The 17,611-nt window shown below is 40.4% G+C and overlaps 1 protein-coding gene across 6 annotated transcripts in view; it reads right to left on the reverse strand.

Moving 5' to 3' along the window:
- Window positions 1–17,611, reverse strand: part of RELCH (RAB11 binding and LisH domain, coiled-coil and HEAT repeat containing) — a 106,218-nt gene that overhangs the window by 44,774 nt on the left and 43,833 nt on the right. For all 6 annotated transcript variants that reach the window (XM_058677078.1, XM_058677077.1, XM_058677076.1 and 3 more), the window contains 2 exons: window positions 12,240–12,330; window positions 9,331–9,402 (listed from right to left, as the gene is read on the reverse strand). In XM_058677078.1, the coding sequence (XP_058533061.1) occupies window positions 9,331–9,402; window positions 12,240–12,330 (163 nt within the window). The remainder of the gene's footprint in view (window positions 1–9,330; window positions 9,403–12,239; window positions 12,331–17,611) is intronic.

Genomic DNA, 17,611 nt, shown 5'->3' on the forward strand with positions numbered 1-17,611 from the left:
GTTGTTGGGATTTTGACTGGGATTGCGTTGCATCCGTATATTACTTTTGGTAATATGGTCATTTTGGTGATTTTGATCCTGCCAATCCAGGAACATGGTAAGTTTCTCCATTTTTCAAGGTCTTATTCTATTTCCTTTTTTAATGTTTTATAGTTTTCATCAGAGAGGTCTTTCACATATTTAGTTAGCTTAATTCCTAGGTATTTAAGATTCCTCCCCTGTATTTTAAAGGGGACTGTACTTACAATTTCTTTCTCATCCATGGAATTATTTGTATACACTAGTGCCATCGACTTGTGTTCACTAATTTTGTATCCCGCTACTCTGCCACAGTCACTTATGAGTTCCAATAGTCTCTTGAGTAAGTCTTTTGGTTCTCCTATGTAGAGAATCATACCATCTGCATAAAGAGAGAATTTCAATTCCTCATTTCTAATTTGTATTCCTTTAATTGCTTTTTCTTGCCTAGTAGCTCTGGCAAGGACTTCCAATACTATATTGGAGAGTAATGGTGACAGTGGACATCCCTGTCTAGTTCCAGATTTTAGTGGGAAGGTTTCCAGTCTTTCCCCATTTAGTATGATGCTAGCATTGGGTTTTTCGTAAATTGCTTTGATTGTATTGTAGAATGTTCCTTCAATGCCTATCTTGCTTAGGGTTTGCAGCATGAAGTGGTGCTGGATTTTATCAAATGCCTTCTCTGCATCTATTGAGAGGATCAAATGGATTTTATTTTTCAATTTGTTGATGTGATGTATCACAGTTATTGATTTGTGGATGTTGAACCATCCCTGCATGCCTGAGATGAATCCCACCTGGTCCGGGTGAATGATCTGCCTGATGTACTGTTGGATCCTGTTGGCTAGTATTTTATTGAGGATCTTTGCATCTATGTTCATCAAGGATATCAGTCTGCAGTTCTCTTTTCTGTTGTTTCTCTATCTGGCTTTGGTGTTAAGGTGATATTAGCTTCATAGAGTTTGGAAGGCTTGCCTCTTTGTATTGTCTGAAAAAGCTTGTGTAGGATTGGGGTAAGTTCTTCTTGAAATGTTTGGTAGAATTCAGCAGTGAAGCCATCTGGTCCGGGACTTTTCTTCATAAGGAGGGCTTTCATTACTGATTCAATCTCCATGCATGTTACTGGTCTATTTAGATTGTTAATTGCTTCTTGATTCAATTTTAGTGGATAGTATGTGTCCAAAATCTATCCACCTCTTCTAGGTCTTCTGATTTGTTCGCATATAGTTGCTTGTAATAGTTGTTGATGATTCTTTGTATTTTCGAGGTATTTGTTGTTATATCTCCTTTCTCGTCTCTGATGCTATGGATGTGTATTTTCTTCCTCCTTTGTTTGATTAGTTGAGCTACTGGAGAGTCTATTTTGTTGATTTTCTCAAAGAATTAGCTCTTTGATTCATTGATCTTATGTATAGTTCTCTTGGTCTCTATTTGGTTTATTTCCTCTCTTATTTAGATTTTTTTTCCCCTACTAATCTTGGGATTGCTTTGCTGCTGTTTTTCTAGTTCCTTCAACTGTAAGGTTAGCTGATTTACTTGCTTTTTTAGTTTCTTGACATAAGCACTGATTGAAATAAACTTTCCTCTTAGCACCGCCTTGATTGTGTCCCATAAGTTTTGATATGTTGTGTTGATGCCTTCATTTGTTTCAAGCAATTTTTTTTCATTAATTACATTGTATTATGTGACATAGTTTCATAGGTACTGGGATTCTCCCCACCCCTCCCCAAACCCTCCCTCCATTGGTGGATTCCTCCACCTTGTTGCATAACCACAGTTCAAGTTCAGTTGAGATTCCCTCATTGCAAGCATATACCAAACATAGAGTCCAGCATCTTATTGTCCAGTCAAGTTCAACGGCTTCTTAGGTAGATCCTCTCTGGTTTGAAGACAGAGCCAGCAGAGTATCATCCCAATCAATTAAAAGCTCCAACATACCATCAGCAAAAATTTACATCATTATGGAATTAATTGACATAGTAATGAGTAACCAATATGTTGAAATAAATGCAAGTTCTTAACCACATTCTGTGACCGCCTCATGTTTCAAGCAATTTTTAAATTTCCCCTTATATTTCCTCTCTAACCCAGTGCTCATTTAGTAACATGATTCAGTCTCCATGTGTTTGCAAGTATTACTTGGTGTTTTGAGTTCTTGGTCTCTAGCTTCACTCCCTAATGGTCTGAGAAGATGCATGGTATGACTTCAATTTTTTAAAATTTGCTGAGGCATGTTTTGTGGCCTATAACATGGTCATTTTTGAAGAAGGTTTCATGTACTGATGAACAAAAAAGTGCATTCTCTGTCTGTAGAATGAAAGGTTCAATAGATGTGAATGAAATCTGCATATGAGAAGGAGATATGTAATCCTGTATTTACAGCAGCCCAATCTAGAATAGCAAAGACATGGAATCAGTCCAGATTGCATCCAAAGAAGAGTGGTTGAAGAAAATGTGGTACATCTACTCCGTGGAATATTATTCAGCTATTAAAAAAATGAAATTATACTGTTTACAACTAGGTGGTCCCAACTAGAGACCATTATGCTCAGTGAAATCAGTCAATCACAAAAGAACAAATACCATATGTTCTCTCTTATATAAGGAAACCAGCATGGAAAGTGTAACTTCAATAATCCGATCCATATTGATTTTTTTTTTTTGGCTGTATCCCATGTGTTTCGATGTTTTTTTTAAATTTCAGTTTTGCTTGTGCCAAATAATTTCTTTTCTCTTGTTGAATTTATCACTTGCTCATGGATTATATGGTGGCATCATTTTTCCCAAGAGACTTTTGTGTTTCCTTTTTGTCACCCATGTGTTGGTTACTCAGTGGCATGTTTTTTCATAGTGCTGTAATTTGTTGTTGATGTTGTTGTTGTTGTGGCTGTTCTAATAACTCATACCAGTTGTTGACCTTGTTTCATGGCTTCTCACTTATGGAAATGTATAGTGATGGAGTACTGGGGTCTACCATATTCAGATGTGGGGGTATAATGGAACACACATTCTTGCTTCCAGACAAAAGATGAATTCCCAATGAAACTGTTGGACATGTGTATACAATGGGATGCTGGAGAGTCTGACATTGTCTGTACCAACAATATCGGGGTACACTTAAATAAGAGACTGACAGAATTATGATGCCTTATGAAGGACTACATCATTGTAGTAAAATGGGAAAATTTGTTGGGGGGTGGTTTTGGGGCGAATCCCAGCCTATACGAAATTGTACCACATAATTCAAAATTCAAAATATATTTAAAAAATAACTGCAGAAGGTACAATCATTTTCATAAATTTACAGCATGATTTGGCATACATAGCATGGTTTGATGGATTTTTCTTAAAGGCTTGCTTTTTATTTTAGCTATTTAGAAAAAAAACTGTATGTAGCTTTAACAATTTTGGACATATTAAATTTGATGAACATGCCTTCTGGTACAGTCTTATTTATTTCCTTTTTAAACTACAAATTGCCTTAAGAATTCCTTTATATATCCTGAAATGGCTTATTGTTTGGCATAAGCACAAGGCAACAACACGCATATAATAAGCGACCTCCAGTGGGGTAATTGATTTATGTGGCTCCGCATGTGAGATGAAGCAGACTGACCAATTTCATTGTGCTCTAGTACAGGCCAGGAGGCGTGGCTGGTCAAGCATAGAGATTTGCTGGTACCTGTTACTATGGGGTGTAAGACAAGCACAGATCCACGAAATAATCATGGTACCTGCTGTTAATACTCCTGTGTATTCCAGGACAGAATGCACCAGCTGACTTATCCTTTGAGAACAAGAGATATTTACATCAGTCTTGGAACAAAAAATACTAGGATATTAAAACCCCTTTATATCTATCCAGATGGTTTGTAACAACAGCAACATGCCAGTTTTCTTCCAATAGGTAGAAAAATAAATGCACAATATTATTTATCAGACCTAGTTCCTGGTGAAGGTATGTAAAAATAAAAACCCCAATGTACTACATAAATAATAGTACAAATACACACTGTTGGCTGGAGGAAATTTGAATGCATTAAAAAATGCAACTGCTGTAAGAAGCAGGATGCAGACGCATTAATAATATGAGAAATCTAAAGAGCAGACACACATGCCTGGCAGGAGTGTTTACATTCAGGCAATGCAAGTAGGATGTGAAATTGCCTGTAGTATGATTCCTTTGTGCCACTTTTTGGATACCTTAGATACAATGCGTAGGGGTCAGGGAAAGGTAGCCTTACATTTTTCTTTTATGCTTTTCGGTACAATGAGGACATTATTCAGAAAACAATTCTTAAGCACACACACACACACATAGTGAGACTTTGGTCTGTTCCTTCTTTATATTTTTCTGATTAAAATATTCATTCACTTCCCAAATACTCACAATGGCTGGGACAAGGAGCTGGAACACAGTCCAGGTTCCCCATGTATGAAGGAATTTAGCCACCCTCATAGCTGCCTTCCAGGGTGAAAACAGCACACCCCAAATGCAGAGAACTAGCTGCCTAAACTGCATATTAACTACTAGCTTTCTACTCTTCATTAAACTTTATGAGGTTAATGTTAAATTCACTCATGCACTATTGAACAATTTAATGTTTTATAGTTGATTTTAAGATCTCATGAAAATATACATCAAAGGTGGGCCTCAGGATGGGGTGTCTTGCTTGGATCCCGACTCCAGCCACCACATGCATGTGGTAAGCTGTCCCCGGCGGCCAGTGCAGCATTTGGTGCCAGGCTCCACCTGCTGGCCACCTGACTGGGGAGTTCTGGGAATTTGGTTCTTTGAATCGCTGCTTAGGTAGCTTTAGGTTGGTACCATGGTGTTTCTGGGATGTGAGTCAATCCTAAAGGCTCCCAATAACAGTAACTCTTCCTTTGAAGAACTTGTAAACACTGAACAATGCTGAGCACCAGTTCATGCAAAAGCTAAGGCATGGGGCTTGTCCAGCAGGATATCTATTACCTGACATGATGATGGATCAGCAGACGGGTCACATTAGGCGGGGCCATGACATTAACTAGCACTCGAGAACCATATCCGGGAGTAGATTCTGTGGGCGATGTGTGGGCCACACCCCTGTGGAATTTCTAGCCCCACTGGTTAGCTCAAGAGTTTGGGTGGTGATGGACTAAGCTAGGTGGGACCAAGGAGCCTGCCATCAATCAGAGGTAAAGGAACCCACAACAGTCTGGACTGGTCAAGGCAGCAGCACCCAAATGTGCATCCTGAATAGGGTGTGAGGTGGGCCGGGCTGCAATATTCACCAGCTCATACATGGCCAAATGGAAGGCCAGACTGCGCCAGCACTGGCCTAAAACCCATTGGCATGTATGAGACCTGGGTCTGGGAGTGGATTAAATGGAGGAACTTGGGAAACTCCCCTGCCAAGTCATTGCTCCCGCTGGTGAACAAGTGGTTCAGACCTGGGGGTCGGACAAGCTGGGCAAAGCAGCTCCAACAGTTGGCTAATGTGTAAATTGGTAATGGAACTAGATGTACTGGTAGGACTGAGCAAACCTTAGCCTACAAGCAAAACTAGAAACCAGCATGGAGCACAGGTCATGCTGAGCTAGGCTCTCGCACCTACTGGTCTGCGTGAGTCAGGGACGCTAAACTACAGTGTCTAAGGCAGAGGCCGGGACAGGTGAGGGGCTGAGCTAAGCTGAGTCAGAGCAACTACTGGCATGTGTGTAATCTATGGCTGGGAGCAGGCCCGGTTGGGGAGCTAAGGGGACACCCTAACTGGGTTGAGGTTCCCACCAAGGGGCGCAGGTGCTGGAATGGGGGCTGCATTCTAATCAGGAAACGGTTGTAGTCTCCCTTGGCACTAGTGTGGACTGGGACTGGATGCACCAGGCCGGTCTAGACCCCAACACCGTCTGGTGTCCTGGAGGACCAGGGTAGATGTGGGACAGACTAGGCTAGGTTTCAACCCCTACTGAGCCATATGTGAGCCGTATGTGGGCATGGACGAGCCATAGCTGGGCTGAAACATCCAACAGCAAGAACCAGATTGGGTTGAAGGCCAGTCAGGAAAAGCCTCTGTTCCTGCTTGGACAGAAGATGAACTGAGTAGGTCTGGCTCATGGACCCACTGGTATGCGCAAAATCTGGCATTGGGAGGGGTTCTGATGGAGGAGCCTGGGCAACTCCTCTGGCAGGACACAGTCCCTGCAGGTAAGCGCAAGAAGCATGATAGGAAACAGCCCAGAATAGGCCATGGAAAGTTTCTCACTGGCATACATTTGGCATGGGTCGGGGGCAGACCAGGCTGAATCAGTTCACGTCATCCACTGGCAAATCCGAACACCAGAACAGAGTGTGGGCCGAGCCAGGTTTGGTCGCAACAAAAACTAGTGCACAATATGGAATGGCAAGGTGAGGTTGCCTGTACCGGATGTGACCGCAGCACCCAATCAGCACGCGTGAGAACCAGGAAGGGAGGGGGCAGAGCCGGCAGGGGGAATAAGAAGAGGGGGTCCCCTTGCCAGACAGCTACTCCCACTGGAGAGCGTGGGCTGGGATGGGGACAGACCAGACTAAGCAGGGCTACAACACCTGTGTGCCTCATGTGGACTAGATCAGGGAAAAGCCCGCCTGGGTGGATTATTCCTACTGGTGCAAGCATAAATTAAGAGTGCGTGAGGGTTGTTTGGGCTTAGCTGCAGCATCAGTTGGCAGAAGCTGGCACTGGGGGCTAATTCTGTCAAGTCAAACCACAGAACCACCTGAAGAGTGCATAAACTGGGAGTGAGAGAGACCTGGGAGGGAAATAGTCTCTTCACTCTTGGGTTACACTCCCATGGGAGGGCACAAAAACTAGGACGGGGGCTGGAATGGCTAGATAGAGAGGCACTCAACAACATCCGTGAGGGCTGGATAGTTGAGCTGGTTAAATGGAACTAAGCTTTAATACTCATTGACATGTATGAGAGCCAAATGGGATGTGGGACAGACTGGACTAGTCTGCTATACATACTGACAAACCAGGGTAGGGGGCGGGTCTCGTGGGGGTTATTGTGGGTCGCTCCAACTAGGCTGCAGCTCCCACTGATTTATGCGAGGGCCGAGCATGTGCTGGACAGAAGCAGGCTGGACTGCAACACCCATTGGTTCCAGTGGAAGTCGGGACTGAAAACAGAACCAACCCAGCAATTGCAACGACCAGCTGATCGGGGCAATGGACTGTGCCGGGCCCTGTGCTTGCTAGAAGACACAAGAATCTGGTCTGGGAATACCTCAAAGTTTCTTTGGGGATCTCCCCAATCTAAATGCCGGACTCAGAACCCTAACCAAGAAAAGACAGAGGACAGAACAAGTCAATCAACCACCTCAGCTATATGTTGGCAGCGAAATACTGGGCAAATGGAGACTCTATGATGGACTATGTCAATCAGTGGATTCTTCAACGACCTCATCGTGCTCGGAGTGGCGAGACTGGCAGCGATTCATAACTGGTAAACTATCAAAATCACTTGAGCAACTATCTCAGAGCATGCTCCACATCCAGGACTTGGGGTGGGTGGGAAACTGGGTGGGGTTTCTCCCTCAATATCCCCCTTTTACCTCAGATACAAGAAGGAAACAATATGGAAATAATAGTCTTACCCACTTCCCTATAGTCCTTGAACCTTTTTACTCCAATTAACTATGTAAAGATTATCAAAAATATGATAAAAAAGCGCAAATATACATCAAAGCATCATCTCTAACAGTCCAGCTGGTAAATTCCCCTTTTTTTTGGGGGGGGGGTTGTCGGAAACATGAACACTTTCTGTTGCAAATACTCAAGTCTGCTGTAGTAGTATGAGAATAGCAATACATAAATAACACACAAAACAGTGTGGCTGTGTGCCAATCAAATCTTATTTTTCAAAACAGGCTTTGGGCTGGATTTGATATACAGGTTATAGTTCATCAAGCTCCGATTTATACTACTCTTTACATAGGTTAAAATAATGATGACACCTCATCTCCTCTATCTTTAAGCTGTGGACCTACTGGAAGATTCTTATAAGGGCACAGGAATTCAGTGAGTCCATCTTTTTAGTTGCAGAAATGCTTTAGTAAAACTTTTGTTTAAGAGGGTTTGTTGATAGTTCAATCAGAAATTAAAACTGAAAAATTAAAAAAAATTTGTCAGTTCACTTAAAGTTAACAGTAAACTCAGTAAGTTGTAACAAGAACAGTATTTTTTTGGAAATAACTGTTCATTAATCAAATATAGTGGGAGGAATTATGTTTCATATTTTGTTCCAAATCTCTTTCATATCTGACTAAAGAGAACACAGAGAATTCTTTTACTGTTCTGCCTCCAATTTGATAAGACATGTGTTTTGATTAAAGTACTTCAAACAAAATTTGACCGTACAAAAGACATGAACTGGAAAAGAAGAGTATTTGTGTTTCAACACTCTTACCAGATTTAAAAAAAAAAAAAAAAGGCTTAATAATGAGAAAATGTTGGTATATTCAACTCCATGAGTTTATCTTAGATTCTGAGTCCTCTGTCTTAACTTGTGAAAGGTCATTTGGAATAAACTGAACCAGAGTTAAATGGATCTCCTTATATCAATATATATTTTCCCTATATTATAAAAAACTTCCTGTCATCAGAAAAGTCTAAAAAATGTTTCCCCATTGTCAAACTTACACTGGCAAAAACCAGTTTCTCAATATTCTAGTGTTCATTTTCAAAACTTGCAGCAGGTTCATTTCATCTAATCTCATAAAGACAGTCTGCCACATGCCTAAGTTGAATAACCATGATTTGACTGTCAGGAGTTATGTTAGACAAAATGGGTGTGCAATGAAAAAGAGGGTTTATGGGCTGTTATGATTCAGTGGTTAAATTGTCACCTGTAACTAAGGTTTCTTCCCATATCAGAGCACTAATGCTAGTCCAGGCTGTTCTGTTTCTGAACGAACTTCCTGCTAATGAGCTTGGGAGGGTGCCAAAAGATGGCCCAAGTACTTGAACCCTGCCATGCATGTGAAAGACTTCTTATTGTGGCACTAGCTTTTTGCTCACGGACCTCTTTAGAGGCATCTCAAGGAACACCCCACAGTGCTCAGACCACATTCTGAAAACTGTGAGATAGTTCCATATATTTATTCTCATTCAGAATTCATGGAAACATACCCATCAGGCTGCACCGCCACAGTGTAGTAATATGAGCCTCTTATTGCTTGGTTCACCTCTTTTCACCATTAAGACAGCACACAGGAGACTTTCAATTTAAGACACTTGAAGAAACTTTCTCTAATAGTAAAAAAGGAAAAAAGGTAACAGTTCTTACAGGAAGATATGGTGCCAGTGCTCCACAGGATTCTGCCACAAGCAGTCGTCTTTCTGGGTATTTGTGATTAATCTAGAGTAAAAAATTGAACAAACATGAGCAACACAACCTCTCTTTTTCCAACAGAGAATTCCTATTCACCACACTTCTGGGAATCCCTGTGTGGCTGTACCTGGAACAAGGGAATCAGGAAGACCCTTGAACATGAGTTCATTAGGCCATCTATTAAAGGAAGCGAAAGCCTAAGAAGAAATTTGGTAAGGTGACCCAGATTATGTGCTTGCATAAAACTAGGTTTTCCTCAGAATGGCAGGAGAAATCGAGGCCTTTCCAAAGTAATTATTTTCTAATAGGAAAAGCTCAGCTTCTGGGTCTTACAGATTTAGTCTAGAATAAGTGCCGGTCTTCTTTTTCCACCTAAAGGATCAGGGAATAATCTCATCAATGATTATGCAGCACCTTAACCAGCAACAACACTTTATTTTTACATTAAGCAGACTTCAACACATTCCTCATTTTTCATATACAAAATAGTGTTTTTTTTTAATTACGATGATTACACTGAACCATAATAAAAAATAACAACCCCCCTACTCCCCCCCCCCCAAAAAAAATCTACACACAGGGTTTTGTTTCCATATGCCTTCTTCACACAGTACAGATCACTCTTAGACTGGAAAAGAAGTATGTCTGTACTCATGTTCCCATATGGAAAGGTGACAAAATTCAGTAATGACTGGATGCCTGAAGTTAAGAAAAGAACCGATACAGTAATCTACTGGGCAGCACACCAGAGCCGAGATCCATGGGAGAGGTAGCAGCAGAGAGGTTTACAGCTGACAGCTCTGAAGGGGACTGAACCTAGTTAACTGTTCAATAGTTATCCCAAAGAAGGAAGATTTCCTGCTTCTCTTTAGTTGAGTCAGAGAGTATCTAAATCAAATATGTGTACAGTTGGATTTCTATATATTACCAATGAACAAAATGGAATCAAATTAGGAAAAACAATTCTATTTATAACAATATCAAAAAAAAATAGCAGATTAATTTGAAGAGCCAGTGCATTAATGAATTTTTGTTCTGTAAACATTGACAACCTGATCCTATAATTTATACAGAAATTTAAAGGATACAAACAGCCAAAGTTTTCTTGACAGAGCAGGGATGAAAGTCCAGGTTAGTGCTAGCTCTGGAGTGACTAAAATGTTTTTAAACTGTGGTGATGAATGCAGAGCTCTCTGGACATAATGAAACTGCTGAGACACATACTTCACATGAGTGAACAATATGATATTTGAACTGCATCTCAGTAAAATTTTGAAAAATAAAAAGTCACAAAAGTTAAATGTACACATGAACAATGATTCATAAAACTCTAAATTCAATATCCCAGTTAATCTTGGCTTTAAGTGATTAAAACCTCGTCAAAATTAACACGCACTAATTTACATGCATGGCATTGTCAGAGGTAACTGTTACTATAAAAGTGTTATAACTTGAATCTAGTGATGCCACTAAAGTTTAATATATAAATAATAATATCCAAGAAACTGAGAGCAGCCCTCTACATCTTACACACTTTTCAGTGGTTATATGACACACAGTTTTTCTCCATCAGTGGGGAAGCAGGCACCAGAGCAGAGGAGCAAGGTTCTTGATGACCTGAAGAGCAAGCCTATAAAGTCAGAGGTTCTGACTCCCTCAGTGCTGCAGCATTAAAACCCAGTAATGAGTCTGCACAGCATCTCAATCATGGCTAGGATGTGTGTTTCCCACATCGGACTGCTTCGCTGAAGTCCTGACTCTACTCCAGGGTGCGCTTCTAGCCAGTGTGCACTCTGGGAGGCAGCAGCATCCCTGAGCTTAACCCATCCCAGCCACAGCTGCTGCAGGCACTTGGGAAGTACACAAGCAAGCCTAAGATCTTTATCTCTCCCTCTCTCTGTGTCTTCCAAATAAATACAGATTTCTCAAATTCAGTTAAAAATCTAAAGTACCATCAGCAAAATAAATTACAAATGCAAACACTTCACCTATAAAGTTTATACTGTAGGAGTCAGTGCCATGGGTCAACAGGCTAATTCTCCATCTTCAAGCACCAGCATCTCATTTAAGGAGTACTACAGTCCCAGCTGCTCCATTTCCCATCCTGCTCCCGCCCCCTGTTTACAGCTCAGGAAAGCAGCAGAGGATGCCCTGGTCCTGGGCACCCTGCACACACTCAGGAGACTTGGAAGAAGTTTCTGGTTCCAGACTTCAGATGGGCTCAACTCCCACCACTGAGTCATCTGGGGCGTGAACCAGTGGAAGGAAGATCTTTCCCTGTGTGCTTCTCCTTCTCTCTGTAAATCTGCTTTTCCAATAAAGATAAATAAACCTTTAAAAAGATTATATATCACATGTCTTTGAAATGCATACAAGCATACAATAAAGACAAGATGTACTTCTACACACACACCCCTAGTTCTTCCTTGAATGCATCAAGCACACTTCTAACACAGGGCATTTACACTGGTCATATCTCGTTTCCGGCAGATTCTTGCCTAGACATCACTTCTTCAGGGGTTCCTTCTCTAATCACTCCTGCTAGGAGAGCGAATCCCATCAGCTGCCAGCTCTTACTGTTTTCTTATTCTTCACTGCTACCAAGCAGCATGCTATCTTCCTTCCACACTTCTGTCCATCACTGCATCGTCAGTGACGACATGAGCACCCTGCACTGCTACCAGCACTTCCTGTTTGCTGCCTGGATGCACTAGACTCTTATACATTATTACATCAGTCTGCTGAGCTAGAGAAACAGCAGCGTGACTTACACACCGATCATTTTCTTACAGAATTTAAAAACACATATAAACTCTAAAGACATTAGATTTAATATTAAAAGAAAATCACGCAAGTTAAATTACCTGTTCCCAACACTGTGGTAAAAGTTCAGCTTCCACGCGAGTTGGTCCAACATGACGTGCAAATGCCACACAACCCGTCAGTATCATTTGCCTGAAAAACAATACCCAAAATACTTAGGTTTGCAATAGAAAGCATAACCAGGACAAACGGTTAAAAAGAGTCAGCTTTGTAAGTCACATGATTTTTGCACAATTTATGCCTTTCAAACAATGAACGAGGATATCATTAAGACACTAAGTTTCTGAAGTCTAGTTCTCCAGAAAGGCAGGGGCCACTCTTTGTGATGGATGCTCTGAAGGAATTTCTGCTGAGCACGAGACTGGATCCTGAAATCATGTAATTTTTTACATCTGCACTCTGAGATTATATTATGCCCAATGTTTTGGCTTGTACTCAACTTCAGCCTCTAGCCACTAAAGGAATCAGCGACAGTTTTCTGTATTTCTCTAATTAAAAATTAAATATTGAATTAAAATTTTAAAATATTTAATTCACATGAAATACAAGATCAATAGTCATTTCAATATTATTTGTGCTACATTTCAGTGGCTTTGATACTTTTGTTTTATTTTTATTCATTCAAAAAAGCTTTTTTTCTTATTAATTTCTTCACTGAGTCATAGCTCACACAGTAGCATCATTTGCTACAAGAAGATTTTTGATTTTCTCTTTTGTTTCTTCAGCGACACATTGGTCATTCAGTAGCATGACATTTAACTTCATGTTGTAAATTTCTGTTTTTTCTTCCTGCTGGTGATTTTATTTTATGGCTTTTCGGGATGTATACTAACTGTGTAACACAGACTATCATATCCAGAAGTGAAGATTCAAAGCAGTATGCATCTCTACTTCCAAATCAAAGATGGACTGCCAATGCAACTGTCAACTATATCTTGACCATAGGATGCTGGACTGTCTGCCGTTGTCCATACCGACAATGGCAGGACATACTTCAATAGCAGAATGACAGACTTATGGCTGTTTATGAAGGACTCTACTATTGCAACAATACAGGGGAAATCTGTGGGGAGGGCAGGGACTTGGCGAGGAGGGAAGGGAAATCCTAGAGCATATGGAACTGTATTATAAAATAGGATTATCAGGGAAAAATGTTAGGTCCCGCCAATCAAACCTTTCAGCAAAGATAACAGTTGAAATACTAGGAACTATGAGCACTCTGAAATGCAGTTCAAAGCAGAAAAGGTCAGATGGCCTAGAGTTCATTATCAGCACTGCATCACAGCCAGTCCTATGTTGGGAAAACACATTCTTACCCGTGCAAAATCACAGGACTAGTAAGTGGCTCAGTGAGAAGTATGATGTCAGGGGCAGTTTTCAGTAAAGAATTCTAAAAAGCATCAAAATTAACTTTTTTGGGGGATTATTATCAAACAAACCTGGAGATTCATTAAAGAAAGATAACAACTGATTATTGAATTTATACCAACTTAAAAATTAGTTTTGCTCCTTCTTTAAACTATATTAGGTATCATTAATTACTGCATTATTTCACTTTATAAACAAGTGTATTTCTATCAAAAATAAAATAAAATCTTAAAAACAATTAGATTTATATGTGTACATAAGTTTATTTTCTGATAGATCTTGCCATGAAGTCAAGGTGAGTGGGTATTTTTGGCCACTAGGTGGCACCTATTAGCCCTAGATGCAGCAAAGATGCAAACAGACTCTAAGACTATTTTTCTTTTCTTTAAAATATATTCTGGATGCAAGTTTCTTGTCAAATTATATGTTGTGAATATACACATATTTTATCCGATATACAGGGAGACAATGACAGGGATTCCTCCATCTGCCAGCTCACCCCCTAACACCCACAACAGCCAGAGCTGGGCTAGTCTTACGTCAGGAGGTGTTTCTCAGAGTCTCCAATGAGGGTTGTTGGGCCCCAGGTGCTGGAGCCACCGAGGCTGCCTGGGAGCTGGAGTGCAACACAGAGCTGCATTTGATGTGGACTGCAGGAGTTCTAAGTGCTGGCCAAACCCCTGTGCCAAATGCCTACCCTGAAACTTGAAGTTTCTTACTTTGCAAATCTAAAAACAAAAATATAATAAAAGTTATTTTATGGGCTCGGCAAGATAGCACAGTGGTTATGGTCCTAGCCTTGAATGCGCTGGGATCCCATATGGGCGCCGGTTCTAATCCCGGCAGTTTCACTTCCCCTCCAGCACCCTGCCTGTGGCTTGGGAAAGCAGTTGAGGACGGCCCAATGCATTGGGCCCCTGCACCTACAAGGGAAACCTGGAGGAAGTTCCTGGCTCCTGGCTTCGGATTGGCTCAGCTCCAGCAGCTATGGCCACTTGGGGAGTGAATCATAGGACGGAAGATCTTCCTCTCTGTCTCTCCTCCTCTCTGTACATCTGCTTTTCCAATAAAATAAATAAATCTTTAAAAAAAGTTTTTTTTTTTTTTTTTTTACTAAGTTGCTACAATAGGAAATGGTCAATTTTTAAGAAGAAAATAAAATACTAGTTTTCCTATATAGTACCACCAAAAATTGTCCTTGGAGAATTTTTCAGTTTGGAAAGAATGCACTAAGATAGTGGTCTAATTGTTCTAACTCCTATTGGACTAGGAAGTATGGGATGCCAGTGAATATTAACCTTAGCTGGATCCTCCAAAGTCATGTTTTCCCACCAGAGTATATTTTGGAAGAAAGGGAACAGGATATCTATGTATAGAGTTTCAAAGTGTAGTTTTGCAATGCATAACATTTTTTTTATTAAGACAAAAATTATTATATAGAAAAACATACACTGACTGTTTAATGTACTCACCCATCCAGCAAGTACCGCTGTAGAGCTATGTCTACTATTGAAAGGTTTTGCTGTGTTGTGGACAACTATCCATGGGGCCTGACAAAAACCCATCCCACCTGTCTTCTGACAATCACCCTGCTCTGTGGCAGCCCTAGGAATAACTTTTTTCTCTAATCAGACATCCATGGCTTTAACATTTTATTTTTATTTGATGGAGATTTCACAGAGCAAGGAGGAAAGACAGAAAAATCTTCTATGTGCTGTTTTACTCCCAAGTCAGAGCTGAGCTGATCCAGGAGCTTCTTTGTGGGTGTCTCCCATGCGGGTGCAGTGACCCATGGATTGAGGCCACCCTCTGCTATTTTCCTAGGGCATCAGCACGGAGCTGGACGAGAAGCAGCAGGGACACAAGCACTCCTATGGGATGCTTGTGCTTCAGGTGGAGGATCAGCCTGTTATGCCCCGTGCTGGCCCCTGGACCCATCCGAGTGGACACCGGACTCTGGCTTGTGCAAGCCACACAGCAGTGGGTCTACAGATAATCCAGTGCTGCAGAAAGCTCCTATTTTATTTCTTCTAAAACTAAATAATTAAGAGGACATGGTGCATCTAGTTCAAATATAGGGAAGAGAGGAGGATATGTAGGAGAAATAAAACACGAAAAATAAATTAAAGGTAACTAATACAGAAGTCTGAAAGTTCAACATGCAGGTGGAAAAAAAGAATGAAAGTATCAGAGAACGTTACAAATGAGGCCAATGCTTCTTTTGTTTATAAGGAAATCTGGGTAACATTCCCATAGTTCATCTATGTATAACTTCATGAAGATTTCTGTAATTAAAAAGAAACCGGGATTTAACTGTTGAAGACTTGACTGGATCCAATTTTAACAGGAGTATTAACCAACTTGTTCATTTAAAATACAAAACGACTTCTATGTGTGGTCAAATTTATGAAAATATCAAATATTAATGAGCAAAGTTTTAAAAGGGTAGTAGCAAGATATTTATGGGAAAAAACTAAGAACCTCAATGTGCAAATTTGTGGTACTGGATTCAGCGAAGCAGTATAATACCAATAGACTTTCCAGGCTGTCATTGGTTGATCTCATACAACTCATGAAAAGGTACTCTGGTTTGCAAAACAATTTACAGAAAAGTCAAAATACTGTAAATCACATTTTGTTTATAATCATATATTAAAAATATTCCTGAAAATTACTGAAATGATGGCAGTTTGGGCAAACAATTCTTCAATCTTATGGGTATCAGTGAATACAGTGATTTAATGTCACTTCAAATTTGTCATTTACAAATACATTAATTTTTCCAGAAGTCTTATTCTTTACTTTGTCATCAATATTAAGTTGAAAATACTTTCTCTTTTATTTCTCCTTTTAGTATATTCTCTTATTTCTGATAATCATTTTCCTTTAAGCAATATATGTACTTGTATGTGTGTGTGTATATATATTATTATTATTTATTTATTTTTTTGGCTCCCATTCCTGTTTATAACAGCCAAGAATTCTTGTCTCCTTTTTAGGATATCAAACAATGTTTCTTTTCAAATCATTTTATGAGCTATGCTTTTATTAAATTTTAGCATAATTTCTACTTTCACTGTGTAGAATTTTCACTGTGTAGAATTTTTATTAGGTTCATATTGTTTTCTGTTATTAATATATACAATTAAAATTGATTCAGTATCAGTTTAACTGAGGGAGCCAGATGGGAAGTAAAGCAGTTGGGATTCCAACTGATGCCTTTATGGGATGCTGGGGATGACACACGGACAAAGAGCCAGTTAGCCACGGTACCAGCACCCCAAATGACTAGTTATTAACCTTCTATCTCACAAGCGTTTAGTGTCTATATTCATTTTTTATCTTTTCTTTTTGTAAAAATTTGTTTATTTTTTATTACAAGGAGAGACACAGAGTAAGATCTTTCATCAGATGATTCACTCCCCAAGTGGCCACAACAGCCAAAGCTGAACCAATGCAAAGCCAGGAGCCTCCTCCAGGTCTCCCATGCAGGTGCAGTGTCCCAAGGCACTGGGCCGTCCTCGACTGCTTTCCCAGGCCACAAGCAGGGAGCTGGATGAGAAGCAGAGCCGCCGGGATTAGAACCAGCGCCCATATGGGATCCTGGCAGGTTTAAGGCAAGGACTTCAGCCACTAGGCCACCGTGCCGGGCCCTTTTATAGCTTTTTATATTGTCACTGAAGATTCCACTCGGGGAAGGAGATATCACTGCTATAAAGCACAAGTGACCTCTTCACAGATTTTATGAAACAAAAATTAATATTACACTTGTTCTCTATTGAAACACAATTAGAAGGTAAGCTTTCAGTAGACTACAATCTAACAACACTGTGAACATATGTAGCCACACAAATGTTTTCCCTGAGAGGTTAGACTTCCATCCAACAGCAGAAGGTGTCATGCCTGCCAGTTTCCTGCTGTGCCACCCAGCTCGAGCTTGTAGCATTTGCAGGCCAGCAAAAGAGCTGCTTTATAGTCATAATTTCTCTGTTATACTCATGAGGTCCCTATTAAGCATGACTGTCCTGCACCCCGACACTGAGGG

This window comes from Ochotona princeps, chromosome 18 (genome assembly GCF_030435755.1).
Source record: "Ochotona princeps isolate mOchPri1 chromosome 18, mOchPri1.hap1, whole genome shotgun sequence".
Taxonomy (NCBI): Eukaryota; Metazoa; Chordata; class Mammalia; order Lagomorpha; family Ochotonidae; genus Ochotona; species Ochotona princeps.